At 41.2% G+C, this 16926-nt stretch overlaps 1 protein-coding gene across 5 annotated transcripts in view; it reads left to right on the top strand.

The window, feature by feature from the left end:
- The window catches only part of CMSS1 (cms1 ribosomal small subunit homolog), a 488636-nt gene extending 486031 nt beyond the window's left edge, over nt 1-2605 (top strand). For all 5 annotated transcript variants that reach the window (XM_030204064.1, XM_030204063.1, XM_030204065.1 and 2 more), the window contains one exon: nt 2286-2605. In XM_030204064.1, the coding sequence (XP_030059924.1) occupies nt 2286-2369 (84 nt within the window). In that variant the 3' untranslated portion in view covers nt 2370-2605. The remainder of the gene's footprint in view (nt 1-2285) is intronic.
- The last annotated feature ends 14321 nt before the right edge of the window (nt 2606-16926 follow it).

Genomic DNA, 16926 nt, shown 5'->3' with positions numbered 1-16926 from the left:
TCTTCCCCTTATTTGGGTCCTGGTTGAATATCAGCTGAGACCTGCATAAACGGCCCTGGAAATTCAGTGCTGATGCCCAGACATAGCCTGCTATCGAATATTAGTGTCTAATTCTGCTTGTGGTGGTCAGCATTCCAAAAAAAAAAAAAACACTGACTGCTGCCAACTGAATATTGACCAGTAAGACTTCAGTGTTGCTGCCTCTTTAAGGCTGAACCTTGGTACCTGTGCATCACAACGGAGATGGGGGAAAATGAAAATTAAAGTCAATTTTTTTTCTAATTTTCACTTTTCAAATGTATATTCCAAAAGAATATAAAGGAAAAGCAAGAAACATATAGTAAAGTGACTTTCCTTATGTGCAGTATCTAACCCACCATGGCTACCATGTAACTGAACTCAGTAGCCACAATGCACAAATAAATTTGCCTTGGTTTTGAAATGGTTTCCAATGCAACAAAAGGAATGGCAATGGGAAATTTGAAAGAGATGCCGGAGAAGATGACATGATTTTCTCAGAGGGGAATTACAGTGGTGGAAATAAGTATTTGATCCCTTGCTGATTTTGTAAGTTTGCCCACTGACAAAGACATGAGCAGCCCATAATTGAAGGGTAGGTTATTGGTAACAGTGAGAGATAGCACATCACAAATTAAATCCGGAAAATCACATTGTGGAAAGTATATGAATTTATTTGCATTCTGCAGAGGGAAATAAGTATTTGATCCCCCACCAACCAGTAAGAGATCTGGCCCCTACAGACCAGGTAGATGCTCCAAATCAACTCGTTACCTGCATGACAGACAGCTGTCGGCAATGGTCACCTGTATGAAAGACACCTGTCCACAGACTCAGTGAATCAGTCAGACTCTAACCTCTACAAAATGGCCAAGAGCAAGGAGCTGTCTAAGGATGTCAGGGACAAGATCATACACCTGCACAAGGCTGGAATGGGCTACAAAACCATCAGTAAGACGCTGGGCGAGAAGGAGACAACTGTTGGTGCCATAGTAAGAAAATGGAAGAAGTACAAAATGACTGTCAATCGACAAAGATCTGGGGCTCCACGCAAAATCTCACCTCGTGGGGTATCCTTGATCATGAGGAAGGTTAGAAATCAGCCTACAACTACAAGGGGGGAACTTGTCAATGATCTCAAGGCAGCTGGGACCACTGTCACCACGAAAACCATTGGTAACACATTACGACATAACGGATTGCAATCCTGCAGTGCCCGCAAGGTCCCCCTGCTCCGGAAGGCACATGTGACGGCCCGTCTGAAGTTTGCCAGTGAACACCTGGATGATGCCGAGAGTGATTGGGAGAAGGTGCTGTGGTCAGATGAGACAAAAATTGAGCTCTTTGGCATGAACTCAACTCGCCGTGTTTGGAGGAAGAGAAATGCTGCCTATGACCCAAAGAACACCGTCCCCACTGTCAAGCATGGAGGTGGAAATGTTATGTTTTGGGGGTGTTTCTCTGCTAAGGGCACAGGACTACTTCACCGCATCAATGGGAGAATGGATGGGGCCATGTACCGTACAATTCTGAGTGACAACCTCCTTCCCTCCGCCAGGGCCTTAAAAATGGGTCGTGGCTGGGTCTTCCAGCACGACAATGACCCAAAACATACAGCCAAGGCAACAAAGGAGTGGCTCAGGAAGAAGCACATTAGGGTCATGGAGTGGCCTAGCCAGTCACCAGACCTTAATCCCATTGAAAACTTATGGAGGGAGCTGAAGCTGCGAGTTGCCAAGCGACAGCCCAGAACTCTTAATGATTTAGAGATGATCTGCAAAGAGGAGTGGACCAAAATTCCTCCTGACATGTGTGCAAACCTCATCATCAACTACAGAAGACGTCTGACCGCTGTGCTTGCCAACAAGGGTTTTGCCACCAAGTATTAGGTCTTGTTTGCCAGAGGGATTAAATACTTATTTCCCTCTGCAGAATGCAAATAAATTCATATACTTTCCACAATGTGATTTTCCGGATTTAATTTGTGATGTGCTATCTCTCACTGTTACCAATAACCTACCCTTCAATTATGGGCTGCTCATGTCTTTGTCAGTGGGCAAACTTACAAAATCAGCAAGGGATCAAATACTTATTTCCACCACTGTAGGTGTTATAGGTGGGTCTGATGGAATACAGAGATTAAGGTGAGGGAGGTAGGACCAAAACTCCTTTCTCCTGGTCTTTCTCAGCTGCATGTTGCCTGCCTTCATAATGGGGATAGTACTGATTTTCCGTGATCTTTGTGCTTCTTGTTTTGTTCTGCCTAGGTGAAGAAGGAAACGATGGAACTTTTGAAAACAGGGATGATAGCAGCATGCAGAGCCGGCACCCTAAAATTGGGCCTCTTCTAAACTTCTGATATGAATGGGATATCTCTGTCAGAAAAGCACATTGTGCTTATATATCATACAGCTCGCACTACCCAGGCTGCAGAGCTCGCAGTACAAAGCTGTGTTCACTTCATATTGTCAGTCTTTAATCTGCAAACTCCAAATTGCTTCTTTCATGGAATATTTTTACCTTCCTGCTATTTAGTACTCTTTGCATCACAGTTTGTTTGTCAGTTGTTGCTTTTTTAAAATAAAATCTCTACAAACAGCTTTTTCTATGCCTGTCTTTTTCTTGCATTCAGTGCTTGTAGAACTTTTTTAAATAAATTGCATTATTTAACAAGAGGATAATAATATTTAAATAAACAAGTGTTGGAGCTGAGGTGTGCATTTTAGGAGCCCTTATGTCAGGAAATGATCAGTCCTATTAAATTCCAGGCCAAAAATATGACTCTTATGTTCCCAAATGTATGTTACTTTCTGTTTTTTGGATTTACAGTACACTGCCCCACCTGTATAACGCGGAGGTTAAAAAGTCAACAGGTGAGCACAAACGTTGCTTGAATCATAAGCGTCTTGAGGCTCCATGGTTGAGCATTAATGGCACTGAATTACATTGTATTGTAGTTACTTTCTTAGGTTTGTGACGTTTCATTCACTGCTGGTCATCTTCTGCTGCCTTCTACTGTAACTTGACTTGATTTATTTCTGGTCAAAACAATTGGAAATATACAGAAATCAATCAGACTTTTCATTTAAATCAAATTGGATTTAAATTCAGTAAATCTTTTGTCTTATGAATATACTAGAAATGGGTGCAAGAATTTCTGCTGTTTCCCTGCAGTTAATTTCATATAAGGAGTCATTTTCAAAACAGCACATCCAGGTGTAACATTTATGGGCATGTTCCCTTTGAAAATTGCTCACAGGTTGAACAGACCTACAGATTTTTCACCTCCTTTTTTACAGGCCAGCTTTGACTGGGAAATAGCATGCCTGCATTTGAAAATATAATCTGTGTGCATTGTTGCCTAAGTACTCTCTCAGGAATGCATCCCCTTAACCCACCAGGTACTTTTAGCACCATTAGAGGTAGACAGTTTTCAAGAAGCCTTTTAAGCTAGATTAATTAATTGGTATTTACTTGGGTAAATCAATTGAAAATTCTCCACAGATAGGATAGTATCATTACAGCTGCCTAACTGGTGCCTTTATAAACCAGGCAGAAAATACATGCTTGTGTGCCTTGTTATAAAATTACCCTCATGGGGCCTGATTTTATAACAGTGCACCTGTGTGAGGAGTCCAAAAAGGTGCCCGTTTCAAGCCTTTTTATAAAGGCAGTCTAGGCACCTCTGTGCCTTTATCAGATCCAGCCCCAACAGTGCAGAAACGATGATAAAATTTACACCTGCTCCAAAGGTGTAAATATATGTATATAATCTGTGCATATACATGCATATTTTATAAAATACACATGTATATCACAGCATTGCAAAACACTGTGGCTAGATTAATAACTGGAAGTAGATATTATGCTGGTTTTGCACCAATTGCATTGGCTGCCAGTAATGGCTCGAGTTACATTCAAATTATTGTGTTTGGTTTATAAATCAGTTCACTTGGAACTTCCAAGTTAACTTTTGGACAAGTTAAAAAGATACATCCCTCAATGGTTATTTATCTCAAAAAGGCTTGTTACAGCTTCCTGCTCTTGATGTGATGTGATAAGGCTCTCAATTAGAAGGAACAGAGTGTTTTCTTATTCAGGGCCTGTATTCTGGAATTCTTTACTGAATGAGATTTGTGATGTTGCTTCTTATTTGGGTTTTTGTAAACTTGTAAAACCTTGGCTATGTCAACAAAGTTTTATGTAATGTAGCATTAATTTATTTCTGTTTTTTATGGGATGTTTTGTTTTGCAGCTGGAAATTATACATTATGCTATGTTTGTAAACTGCTTTAACACTTTGGTAAGACGCGGTATATAAAATTAATTAATCCAGTCCACCCAATTTTATGTGCCTGGACGTGTCTGCATGCAGATTATGTGAATGCCAGCGCACTTCCTGTGCATGTACATTTACACAGATATGCAGTTGTGCTATTTTATGAAAATATTTTCTGCATATAAAGCACTCTTTATAAACAGATCAAGCTTTTTGAAATTACCTGCATAAAGTCCAGGCAATTTAATAACAAACCATTTCCATGTATAAATCCATACAAGTAAATGGCTCTGAAAATAGAAACTAAAAATGTTCTTTTTATCTCTTATTACTACATGATGATATGAACTGTAGAGAAATTAATTGAGTTTTATATTTGACATGTAGAGAAAGTACGTGAGCATGGTCTCTGGAATTCTTATACCCCATTGTTTGTGCGTTTGTATCTGTGTTAACTCTGTGTGTGTCTCTGGAGGGGAGAGGGTGGGGATGGTTTGGAGGGACTTCTTCCCAAACATATTGGTTCAGAAAGAATATAATGAAACAAAGTGTTATAATATATATAACCATTAGCTGTCACTGTCAAGAGATTTCAAAGGACAGATTCTAAAGTTTAACCAGGGTGGGACCATGCTTCTCCACCACTAGTTGGCAGTACTCAAAGCAACCAGCAGCAAACTACACAGTTCAGTCATTAGGTGTCACCATACATAGCAGCCATTAAGAAAGCTATAAGGTTCATTATTCAAGTCAGGTCAATGCTCCAGCACCAGTAGGGTGGACCCCTGGGTGCTTAGGGGCATCAGTAGTGAGTCTTTTCCAATGCAGTCAGTCCTGAGCAGCTGCAGTAACATCATCCATGGAAAGGTGGAGCCATTTTGCTTCAGCCTCGATTTGCCTGTGCCAGGTGATTCTTGGAGCACTTTATTTATTTAATTGTTTATTTATTTATGTTCAGCATTTATATCCCACATTATTTCAAATTCTAAGCAACTAACAAATTACATTTATAATAATAAAAAATATCACAACATAAGCAACAAGAATGAGACAAATAAAATAAGACATACACTTCTGACTGCATTTAAAATCACTGCAATTAGCATAGCTCAAATGTATTTATTTATTTAGATTTTGCTCACACCTTTTTCAGTGGTAGCTCAAGGTGAGTTACATTCAGGTACACTGGGTATTTCTCTGTCCCAGGAGGGCTCACAATCTAAGTTTGTACCTGAGGCAATGGAGGGTTAAGTAACTTGCCCAAGATCACAAGGAGCAGCAGTGGGATTTGAACTGGCCACCTCTGGATTGCAAGACTGGTGCTCTAACCACTAGGCCACTCCTCCACTCCTTTGCAGGGGGGGATTGCAGTACCTCATTAAGGTAAAACGTGCCATACTTTTGGCGGTTTACGCAGCTGAAGGCGTTCTACAAACGAGCTGGTCAAACAGTGGGAAATATATCCTGATTGTTCATTCCACATCCTTGTTTACTAGTAAATTAGCTGACCTATAGGAGTCCTTTGACCCCTGATGCAGGCGTTTATACGCCGAAACACGGCCCGTGTCAAATAAAGGACTACATTTTTCTCAATCCTGAAGGCCCAGTGTTTGCTTTATTTGTTTGTATAGTTTCACAAAAAGAATAACTGTGATGTGATTTCCCTTAACGCTTGAGGAAGTGAATTCCATAGTTCTGACCTCACAACAGAGAAACTCCTCACACGTAGGTCTGCATATTCGATCTATTGAAGGGACATCAAGAAGGCTTTTATTCATTAATTGTAACTGACAAGGTGGTCTATAAATGTGTAAAGTAAAGGTGCTTCGTTACTCAGGATCCTTTGAATCAACACCAAGATCTTAATAGCCAGTATAAGCTTTTTAACAGGAGTAATGTGCTCAAATCATGCAACACTTGATAATTTACATGCCATGTTATTCTGGGCCATCTGTAAAGCAAAGCATTACAATAATCAAATTAGCAAAAAGAAGCAGAAAAAGGGCCTTCAATAGAGGAACAATGGAAAGTCCTTTATTTCAATGGACACATCATGGGCTGCCCTTTCTGACAGTTTGTTGGAAGCCCTGGATGCGTAAGAACGAGTTTTGTTTTGCTGCTAATTACAATGCAGTACAATTTTGAATGGTCCTTTTTGGATTTTATTGGCCCTTGCTGAGAGTATTTACTTGACCCCTGAAGCAGGCGCAGTTTGTGCTGAAACACGGCCTGTGTCGGGTTTATTGAATTAAAGGACTCTCCATTATTCCACTATTGAAGGCCCTTTTGTGCGTCTTTTTGCTGTTTTGTTCGTGTACTTTTGGATACTGTCTTTTGCTACTTAAATAGTCAAAGTAGGGTATGAAGATTTGGTTCACTCAGCAGTCCTTTCAGTTTAGAAAGCATTCCCAACTACTGAAATACTGTCTTTATCTATTTCAACTGTTGTTTAAAAGAAAACAGAGTCTAAAAAAAAAAAAAAAAGAAATTATGAATTTCAGAGAGAATTGGGATAGCAATCCCATCAAAGAGTATTGATGGATGAGTGCAGTTAGAATGAATCTGGTATCTTTTAAACATTTAATACAAGCTGATTAAGTCCCATCCATGAACAAACTGTACTCATGCACAATACAATAAAACCAATGGTGTCATCAAGGAATATTTGGGTAGGAACAAAAAATTGAAGATCTGCATACAAGTCGGTATTGGACTCTAAGGGTGGCCAATACCTTGCAAATTGGAAGCTTATAAAGGTTAACATATGTAGCAGAAATGCTGATCCTTGGAGAACACCAGAAGTCATGGAACTTGAACTGGATAAACTGGTAATTGGACAAATATGACTGAAACCATTCTAATGGGCTAATGCTCAAAAGGTAATGCAGGTGCTAGAGGTGATTAGCGAGCACAGAATGCTCAGAGGGCTCTAGCACGGTAGACAATGTGCATGGCCAAAGAAAAGCACAATTAGCATGCAAATGTAGTCAAATGGATGTTAATGAGGTCATTTCCTATTCCTTTCCAGTGCTCAGAAAACCGCACAAAATAAAGCTGCCCTTAATTCTGAAAACCTAACGCCAGCTCAGAGTAGGCATTAGGGTGTTTGAAGAGAGGATTTCTTAGTTCTTTCTTTCTTTGAAATCTTCTGGGTTTTATTTAATTTGGAAGCAGAAGGAAACCTGTGCAAGCCCCTAAGTGCTGGTAGTGAGAGACGAATGTGTGCGAGTCAGAATAAACCCAAAAGTGAAAGCATACATTGGCACCTGCTTCCTGCGCTTAAATTTAAGCATTCTAAGTAAAAAAAAAATAAAATAAAAAATGGCAACGTTCTTATTTAAAAGCATAGAAAACAGATGCTAATGTGTGCTTCACTTTTGGGTTTGCCTGACGCATGCATACTACTTAACATTTCTAGAGCACTACTAGGATTACGCAGCGCTGTACAGTTTAACAAAAAAGGACAGTCCCTGCTCAAAAGAGCTTACAATCTAATGGGCGAAATGTCAAGTTACAAAACTTTTCTGCACATGCGCCAAGCACATTCCCCCCCTTGCTTTCACTTTTACAGCATGCTAATTGGAATACAATTTCCTTTGAGCATTGGTGAGCTAGTTTTCTGCATTGTTCCAGCGGTATGGGTTCTTTGCTGTTGGCTTTACTCTGGGAGTTCTGAGCATCAGCCCATAAAACTTTACTGCCAATTCCAAAGTGATTTTAATGGTCAATCAATATCATACAGTGAACCGTATCAAAGGCCGCTGTGACATCTGATGAAGCAAGAAAAAATTTGCTCTTATCTAAACCTAATCTAATTCTATCACACATAGAACGGTTTTATTTTTGCAGAGAGTCTCACTCCTAATGAAGGCAAATTAAACACAGACTCTGTAGAGTGATGACTGAATTTTTACACGTCTGTGGTGGCAGCTAGCCCTTGGTCCTTTGGGATTATGGCATTTCCCTGGATACTGATGATATATACACGGATTATTGCTAGTATATGGATTGTGAGCATCTGTTTGAGGAACCCGTTTGATTTCTCCACTTATTGAATCTACCCTTGAATGAAGGAACTGTGTCCTTTCCTATTTGGAACGTGGTTCTGACTATCTATGGTGCATCTTATGGACTACTTAATGAGTTCCTCAGGGACAACTGTGATGAGATATTGCTAATTGGGTAGTATGCTCCTTTAAGCATGATTTATTGAGTTTAGAATAGGTAGGTATTTTACTTGGCTATTTCGTTTTCAGTATCTTTCTGAGAAGTTCCGAGAGAAGAGAACATTTCTCTGGTAAGTGAACGCTATTTTGCTTTGGGAACTTAAAGATTGGGGTTTAAAGGAGGAATTGTAGGTTAGTGATAGGCAAAATAAAAATATAAAAAGCAAATTTTATCAACTAATCTCCATAGTCTTTTCCACTTAGTTTTAAAAACTTTGTACCATAGCATTAACAGATAGAATCTAGCAGGCACTGCAGGATCTAGTTTAGTATTAAGGGGGAATAAAAAGAAAGAGAGGGAAAAGCAAGCAGGACCTAGTTTAGTATTGAAGGGAGAATAAAAAGAGAGAGAGAAAAGCAAGCATCATTAGTTGCCATAGAGAGGAATAATCGAACGGTGCCGGTGAAATACATGGCTGGCGATGTATTTTGGCGGTGCCGCAAACAGCTGGCCAGACCCATATTTTCGAAAAAGATGGCTGGCCATCTTTTGTTTCGATAATATGGTTCCGGCCAGCCAAATGCCTTGGATTTGGCCGGGGTTTGAGATGGGTGGCTTCGTTTTTTAGCAATAATGGAAAGTTATGTCGGCCATCTCAAACCCCGGCCAAATCCAAGGCATTTGGCCATGGGAGGAGCCAGCATTTTTAGTGCACTGGCCCCCCTGACATGGCAGGACACCAACCGGGCTCCCTAGGGGTCACTGCGGTGGACTTCAGAAAAGCTCCCACGTGCATAGCTCCCTTACTTTGGGAGCTGAGCCCCCAACCCCCCCCCAAAAAAAAAACCCACTACCCACAAATACTGCACCCACTAAAACTGCTCCAGGCCTCTAGGACTTATTGCTGCTGTATAATTTTGGCAAACCAGTTCACACCTGAAGACTAATCTCTTTGAAAAAGTCCTTTATTTGAATAAGCACATTTACTCACAGTTAACTGCAAATCAGAGGTTGTGTTCCACTGGCAAAGAGTCCCCTGGTACTAAGATTAGCAGTAGGTCAGAGCTGGCACAATGGTGTACAATGCCCTCTTTCAGCACCATTCACGGTAAGAACTACGTTCTCTAACGTGGGTAACACAGGAAAGGGAACTAAAATTGGCTTACAAAAATGGCCACTACCGCATGGACTACAACAGGAAACAAAACAGGGCACACTCTGACCCAGTAAGCAGGGGGAAAGCACCAGGGGAGTAGAGCCTACCAACTACCAAAACCTACACCCACCACAATGCATTGCTGATGTGACTCTGCAGTGCAAATAACAGAAAAGGTGTCACACTCACCCCAGAACCACATCACAAGCAGGAAAAGGCTGTCGGAAGACAGAACACATTCTGCTGTCATGGAGGTGGGTATGGCATTTGAGGCTGGCATACAGGCTGAAAAAAAAGTGTTTAAAGTGGGGGTTTTTTGGTGGGTGGGGGTTAGTGACCACTGCGGGAGTACGGGGAGGTCATCTCCGCTTCCCTCCGGTGGTCATGTGGTCAGTTTGGGCACCTTTTGAGGCTTGGTCGTGAAAATAAAAGGACCAAGTAAACCCGGCGAAATACTGCTTAACGCCGTATTTTTTTTCCATTATCAGCGAAAGCCGGCTATCTGGTAGCCACGCCCATACCTGCCCATGTCCTGCCTTCGCTTCGCCGCCGACATGCCCCTTTGAACTTTTGCCAGCAAGGCGACGGGAAAGCGGCAATGCTGTCAAAAAAAGCAGCTTTCGATTATACCGATTTCGCCACTTTTCCGAGATCACAGGCCATCTCCCGATTTGTGTCGGGGAAATGGCCGGCGATCACTTTCAATTATGAGCTGGATAGTGTACAAACCCTTTTCCCATAGTTTTAAACTGAAATTTTCTCTAGAAATAGGCATTTTCCCCATAGTTTTAAACTGAAACCTTTTCTAGAGGTAGAAACTAAACAGCCAAAAACTCTTGTTCTGAAAGGCAGTTATTTTCTGTTCCTTGGCTGCTGGAGAGGTCGCTCATCCAGCAACCTCAATTAAGTGTTAATTAAGGTATGGGGAAGTAGAATACTTGCATAGTTGCTGAGTCAGCTTCAAAGAGCCTGTTTAAAAAAGGCCCCTTAGATTCAAAACTATATAAAGAAGAAAGGTCCCACTGAACTTTCTGAGAAGTTCCGAGAGAAGAGGACATTTCTCTGGTAAGTGAACGCTATTTTGCTTTGTGCTGGTGTTTAAAGGAGCAATTGTAGGTTAGTGTTAGGCAAAATATAAATATATACAAAGCTAATTTTATCAACTAATCTCCATAGTCTTTTTCACTTAGTTTTAAAAACTCTGTACCACAGCATTAACAGAATCTAGCAGGCACTGCAGGATCTAGTTTAGTCTTCCCACCCACCCCTAGGACAACTCATAGTCAGTTATTGTAATTAGGGTAACAAGCAAGGAGTGCTCTTAGAGTTTTAAATACATTTCATTACTATCTAAGAAGGAATCACTAAATAAATCATACAATATACTATATAAACTAAAAGACACTTTTATATTAGGCTAATATCCTTAATACTATAGCAAGTTTTAAATTATTGAAAACTCAAAAACACTAAGATGGAGTCAGCAGTCCAGCAGCAAGAGGGGTGCTATCTAGTCTTTTGCATTGAGTGTTACATGTATGATTATCTCCCAGTTGGTGAGATGTCATATGTGTGTGCTCGATGCAAAGAGCTCCTAGCTCTCAGAGAACATGTCCGTTCTCTTAAGGCTAGAGTAGCAGACTTTGTGGAGGTGAGGGAGACAGAGAGGTACATAGAGGAGACCTACAGGGATGTTGTAGAGAAGTCCCACCTCCAGTCTGGTAGCCCCTGTGCTACCTTGGAGGAGGGAGGACTCCTAGGAGAGCATCACCCTGGTGAAGTAGGAAGTACTCCTGTAGCCAGGACCTGCCCACCAGGGGATGTACTATCCTCTCGCACTGAGGATATGTCTCCAAGTGCTTACCAGGAGGGAAAGGTCAGGACAGCTGCTGTAGTTGGTGATTTGATAATTAAGCATATAGATAGCTGGGTGGCTGGTGGACGTGAGGATCGCCTGGTGACTTGCCTGCCCGGTGCGAAGGTGGTGGACCTCACGCTTCACCTAGATAGTGCAGGGGTGGAGCCAGCTGTCTTGGTACATGTGGGTACCAATGATATAGGAAAATGTGGAAAAGAGGTTCTGGAAGCCAAATTTAGGCTCTTAGGTAGAAAGCTCAAATCCAGATCTTCTAGGGTAGCATTTTCTGGAATGCTACCCATTCCATACGCAGGGCCCAAGAGACAGGCAGAGCTCCAGATTCTCAATGCGTGGATGAGAAGATGGTGCAGGGAGGAGGGTTTTAGATTTGTTAGGAACTGGGCAACATTCTGGGAAGGGGGAACCTATTCCGAAAGGATGGGCTCCTCCTTAACCAGGGTGGAACCAGGCTGCTGATGTCAGCATTTAAAAAGGAGATAGAGCAGCTTTTAACCTAGAAATGGGGGGAAGGCCGACAGTCGCTCAAAAGCGCATGGTTCGGGATAAGGTATCTTTCAAAGATATCACCAAAACAGGGAAGGTAGGGTATCCTGATAGAGAGGTTGCAAAAGAGACCGTAGTAGATCAGGTGTCCTTAAATAAAATTAAAATTAAAGAAAACATTGCAAATTAATACTGTCAAGTACTAAGCATGATGTAATTAGGAACAACAAACATACTTTGATATGTCTATATGTGAATGCCAGGAACCTAAGAAATAAGATGGGAGAGTTAGAATATATTGCACTAAATGAAAAATTAGATATAATAGGCATCTCTGAGACCTGGTGGAAGGAGGATAACCAGTGGGACACTGTCATACCGGGGTACAAATTATATCGTAGTGACAGGGTGGATCGAATAGGTGGAGGGGTAGCATTGTATATTAGCGAGAGCCTTGAATCAAATAGATTGAAAATTCTGCAGGAAAAAAAACACACATCGCTTCTCGGCCTTTTGGCTAAGATCAAGTGTAGGAAAAAAAACACTTCTTGGAATCACTGTGGATTGAAATTCCATGTGTAAAGGGGAAAAGGATAGTGATAGGAGTGTACTGCTGTCCGCCTGGCTAGGATGAACAGACGGATGCAGAAATGTTAAAGGAAATTAGGGACACAAACAAACTGGGCAACACAATAATAATGGGTGATTTCAATTACCCCGATATTGACTGTGTAAATGTAACATCAGGGCACGCTAGGGAGGTAAAATTCCTTGTTGAAATCAAGCACAGCTTTATGAAGCAGCTGGTACAGGAGCCGACGAGAGAAGGAAAAATTCTAGACCTAGTCCTTAGTGGAGTGCATGATGTGCTGGGGCCACTTGATAACAGTGATCATAATATGATCGGATTTGAAATTAGCTTTGAAGTAAGTATACATAGGAAATCAAATATGTTAGCGTTTAACTTTAAAAAAGGAGACTATAATAAAATGAGAAGAACAATGAAAAAAAACTTAGAGGAGCAACTGCAAGGGTCAAATATTTACATCAGGCGTGGATGTTGTTCAAAAACACCATCCTGGAAGCCCAGGCCAAATATATTCCGCGTATTAAAAAAAGAGGCCAGAAGACCAAACGACAGCCGGCGTGGTTAAAAAGTGAAGTGAAGGAAGCTATTAGAGCTAAAAGAAAATCCTTCAGAAAATGGAAGAAGGAACAGACTGAAAATAATAAGAAACAACATAAGGAATGTCAAGTCAAATGCAAAGCGCTGATAAGGAAGGCTAAGAGGGACTTCGAAAAAAAATTGCGTTGGAGGCAAAAACACACAGTAAAATTTTTTTTTAGGTATATTAAAAGCAGGAAGCCGGTAAAAGAATCGGTTGGACCGCTAGATGACCGAGGAGTAAAAGGGGCGATCAGGGAAGACAAAGCCATAGCAGAGAGATAAAATTAATTCTTTGCTTTGGTCTTCACTGAGGAAGATTTGGGTGGGATACCGGTGCCGGAAATGGTATTCGAACAGTATGGCAATACTTATGTACTAATGTATTATGCTGTGCTCAAAAGATTTTTAGTTGTATTTATATTTTTTGTATAATTGAATAAAAAGATTATATTCATTTTTAAGCTTGAATTTTTGGTGTATCCCAGTTGTATTGATTACACATAGAAAGCAGTAATGTTTCAGTTCCTTGTTGAGCTGCAACTCAAACTAAAGTGTCCAGAAGATTTTGCGACTTTTTCAATCAGCTAATGTAAAACTAATTTCTCAACTACTTTACTGAAAATTTTTAATAAGGAAATAGGTTGATAGATCTTGCACTTCCAGAGAATTAACTTATTATTCTTCAATAGATGATGATCAACAGTTCTTTTCAGGGAGGGTAGCAAAACACTTCCTCAAAAGATTTGATTTTCCAGCAGTGCAATGAGCCTAACAACTTCCTCTCCAATTGACTTGAATACAGATGTAGAGCATAAATGCAATGAACAGGAGGATTCATTCATAGTTGTAACATCAAGTATCTGCTGTTCTGTCACCTCATTAAATTCAGCCCATATTGCCTCTTCTTTCCTCTCAGCCTCTGATTTTAGAAAGGTAAGCAAACAAAGGTCTGAATAATCCTAACAATCCTTTCTTGACTAACAATTACACAAAGTTCACTATCAATTTAAAAGCCCAATGTTGTTTCACTATAGCTTGTACTCTGTCACAAATGAAACAGCATAATTAGAAGCTGCTAATGGAAAATTTTTTTTTATCAAACTGAGAGACTTTCATCGTCTGTACAAAAGCCTGGTAATTAATGCTGCATGATATTCCTTCATAGGATATGCATCCGGGTACTTTTGTCAAATTCTTTCTAACTTCCTTGCTTTGTACTATCTTCCAGCCAGGAGGAATGGCATAGGAATAGCTGTCTTGGTTGTCAGGATGCCTCTGTTCTACACAGATGACCAAACCAGTGGAGGCGAGATTATCTTATCTTTTCTTCCACTATAGAGTGTTGCAAATTTCTCAATTGGTTTCATTGTATCAGCGGTGAAGCATTTCATCTTGAATAGTTCCAGCTTTTGCAAGTCCTCAGATAGCAATGTCCATGTTTCCGAAGTATAGAGGAGGACTAGCATGGCTGTAGCATTAAAAACTCTCATCTTAATCATAAGTACATAAGTAATGCCATACTGGGAAAAGACCAAAGACCCATCAAGCCCAGCATCCTGTCCCCGACAGTGGCCAATCCAGGTCAAGGGCATCTGGCAGCTTCCCAAACGTACAAACATTCTATACATGTTAGTCCCGAAATTGTGGATTTTTCCCAAGTCCATTTAGTAGCGATCTATGGACTTGTCCTTTAGGAAACCGTCCAAACCCTTTTTAAACTCTGCCAAGCTAACCGCCTTCACCATGTTCTCTGGCAACGAATTCCAGAGTTTAATTACACGTTGGGTGAAGAAAAATTTTCTCCTGTTTGTTTTAAATTTACTACACTGTAGTTTCATCGCATGCCCCCTAGTCCTAGTATTTTTGGAAAGCGTGAACAGACGCTTCACATCCACCTGTTCCACTCCACTCATTATTTTATATACCTCTATCATGTCTTCTCTCAGCCGTCTCTTCTCCAAGCTGAAAAACCCTAGCCTCCTTAGTCTTTCTTCAGTGTAATACTGTGCTTCTTTCACAGGCAACATTTTACACTAGTGAAGGCTTCTTGGACGCTCTAGTTCTGGCAGCAATATCAGCATTTGCAGCAACTTTCAACACTGAGCTCACTGATTCTAGATATTTAAATTCCTTCACCTGGTGTATTGGCTCATCACAGACTAGCAGGTCAACTTTTGAAATGTCTGATGTCATGCACTTGGTTTTCTTTGAATTGATCTGTAACCCTAATTTTCCTGTTGTATCTGTGATTATATCTAGCAGCTCTTGCCTTGGATTCTGATTCTTCCATGAATGAAATATCATCAGCATATCTTGCATCAGTAAATGTCAGGCTGTCTGCTCAACATTCCATTTCCATCCAAGCTTTGTTTCATGATCCAATCACTGACTACTTTGAATAGCAGTGGCGACAACTCACATCCTTGTCTTATACCCATCCTATAGAATAATTATTACCTCCAACGTTCTGAAGCTGCCTGGGACCGTGGCTTCCGCCGGAGGTGGTCTGCTTCATGCAGTAGATAACACTGGAGTAACTGGCCTGGAAGCATTGAAGAGCGAGCAGGCTCAGCGAGTCTGCTGCCTTCCCTTCTCTTCGCTCTGAGCTTTGACTGTGGTCCCGCCCTTGTGGAAACAGGAAATGAGGGCGGGACCACAGTCACAGCGAAGAGAAGGGAAGGCAGCAGACTCGCTGAGCCTGCTCGCTCTTCAATGCTGCCGCTGGGACCCCGGTAAGAGAGGGGGAGAGGGGGGTTGGTGATTTTGGAGGGGGGTGACATGCACGTTGGGGGATGGGGGGAGGGAGGGGGGACTGGAACTCAGAGGGAGGACAGAGTGAAGGACAGTGACAGAGGGAGGGAGGAAACCATGGAAATCGAAGGGGAGGAAAGGGGGCCATAGGACTTGGAGGGGACACAGGGAGAGAGTGAGGGGGGGGGGGAGGAAAACCTTGCTAGCGTCTGTTTCCTTTCATACAGAAACAGGCCTTTTTTACTAGTTTAGATAATAAAACTGTTGGATGTTTTGCCATTCATCCTTTGGGGTGGCCCAGCATGTGTTACCACCTCCCTGGCACTCCGAGTTGACTATGGAAAGGGAAAGGGGTCACTCACAGTAGAATTTATTACACAAGAAAATGAAATACATATCTGAATCGCTTATGAGCCATTCCAGCAGGAATAGGGTATGGCTGCAAGTGGGGGAGGGTAGAATTGAATGATGAGGAAAGGATTGGGAGCAAGCCTCTAAATTATTTCCAGCCCCTCTGTGGATGACTATATCTGTGTATGCATAAGCTTGTGGCTATATCTGTGTGTCTATTTATGCATGTTGTATGTTTGTGTGTCTCTTTGTATGGGCCATGCAAAGGGGAGTATAGGCTGACCATAGACTAAACCAACTCAGGATATGATGTTGATAAAAACACTTTAATGAATATTCAAGAGACCCTAGGGCTAGTTCAAAGGATCACCTTATGTGTTAATGATTCCTATAAATAGTTGGGATAATAATGTATGTTTGAAAAGAAGCAGTGCATATACATTACATGGAAGCTAATGTTTAGAAAAGCGCATTGAAATCAACTATAAACACGGGGATTTCTTTAAATAAAACAACATGGATCCAATGGAACAAAAAAGTAAATACACTAAAGAAGTGACCCATGGGGGTCAACAAGGTATACTCCAGCCCTTTTCTCATTTTCCTCTGTTCTAGGTTTACACCATTTTTGTACTCCTGGTACCTGAGGAGAAGCAGAGTTCAAAAGATGCCAA

The sequence above is a fragment of the Microcaecilia unicolor genome, chromosome 5, assembly GCF_901765095.1.
Source record: "Microcaecilia unicolor chromosome 5, aMicUni1.1, whole genome shotgun sequence".
In the NCBI taxonomy this organism is placed as follows: domain Eukaryota; kingdom Metazoa; phylum Chordata; class Amphibia; order Gymnophiona; family Siphonopidae; genus Microcaecilia; species Microcaecilia unicolor.
The sequence above is the reverse complement of the archived record's forward strand: the minus strand, read 5'-3'. Positions and strand labels throughout refer to the sequence as shown.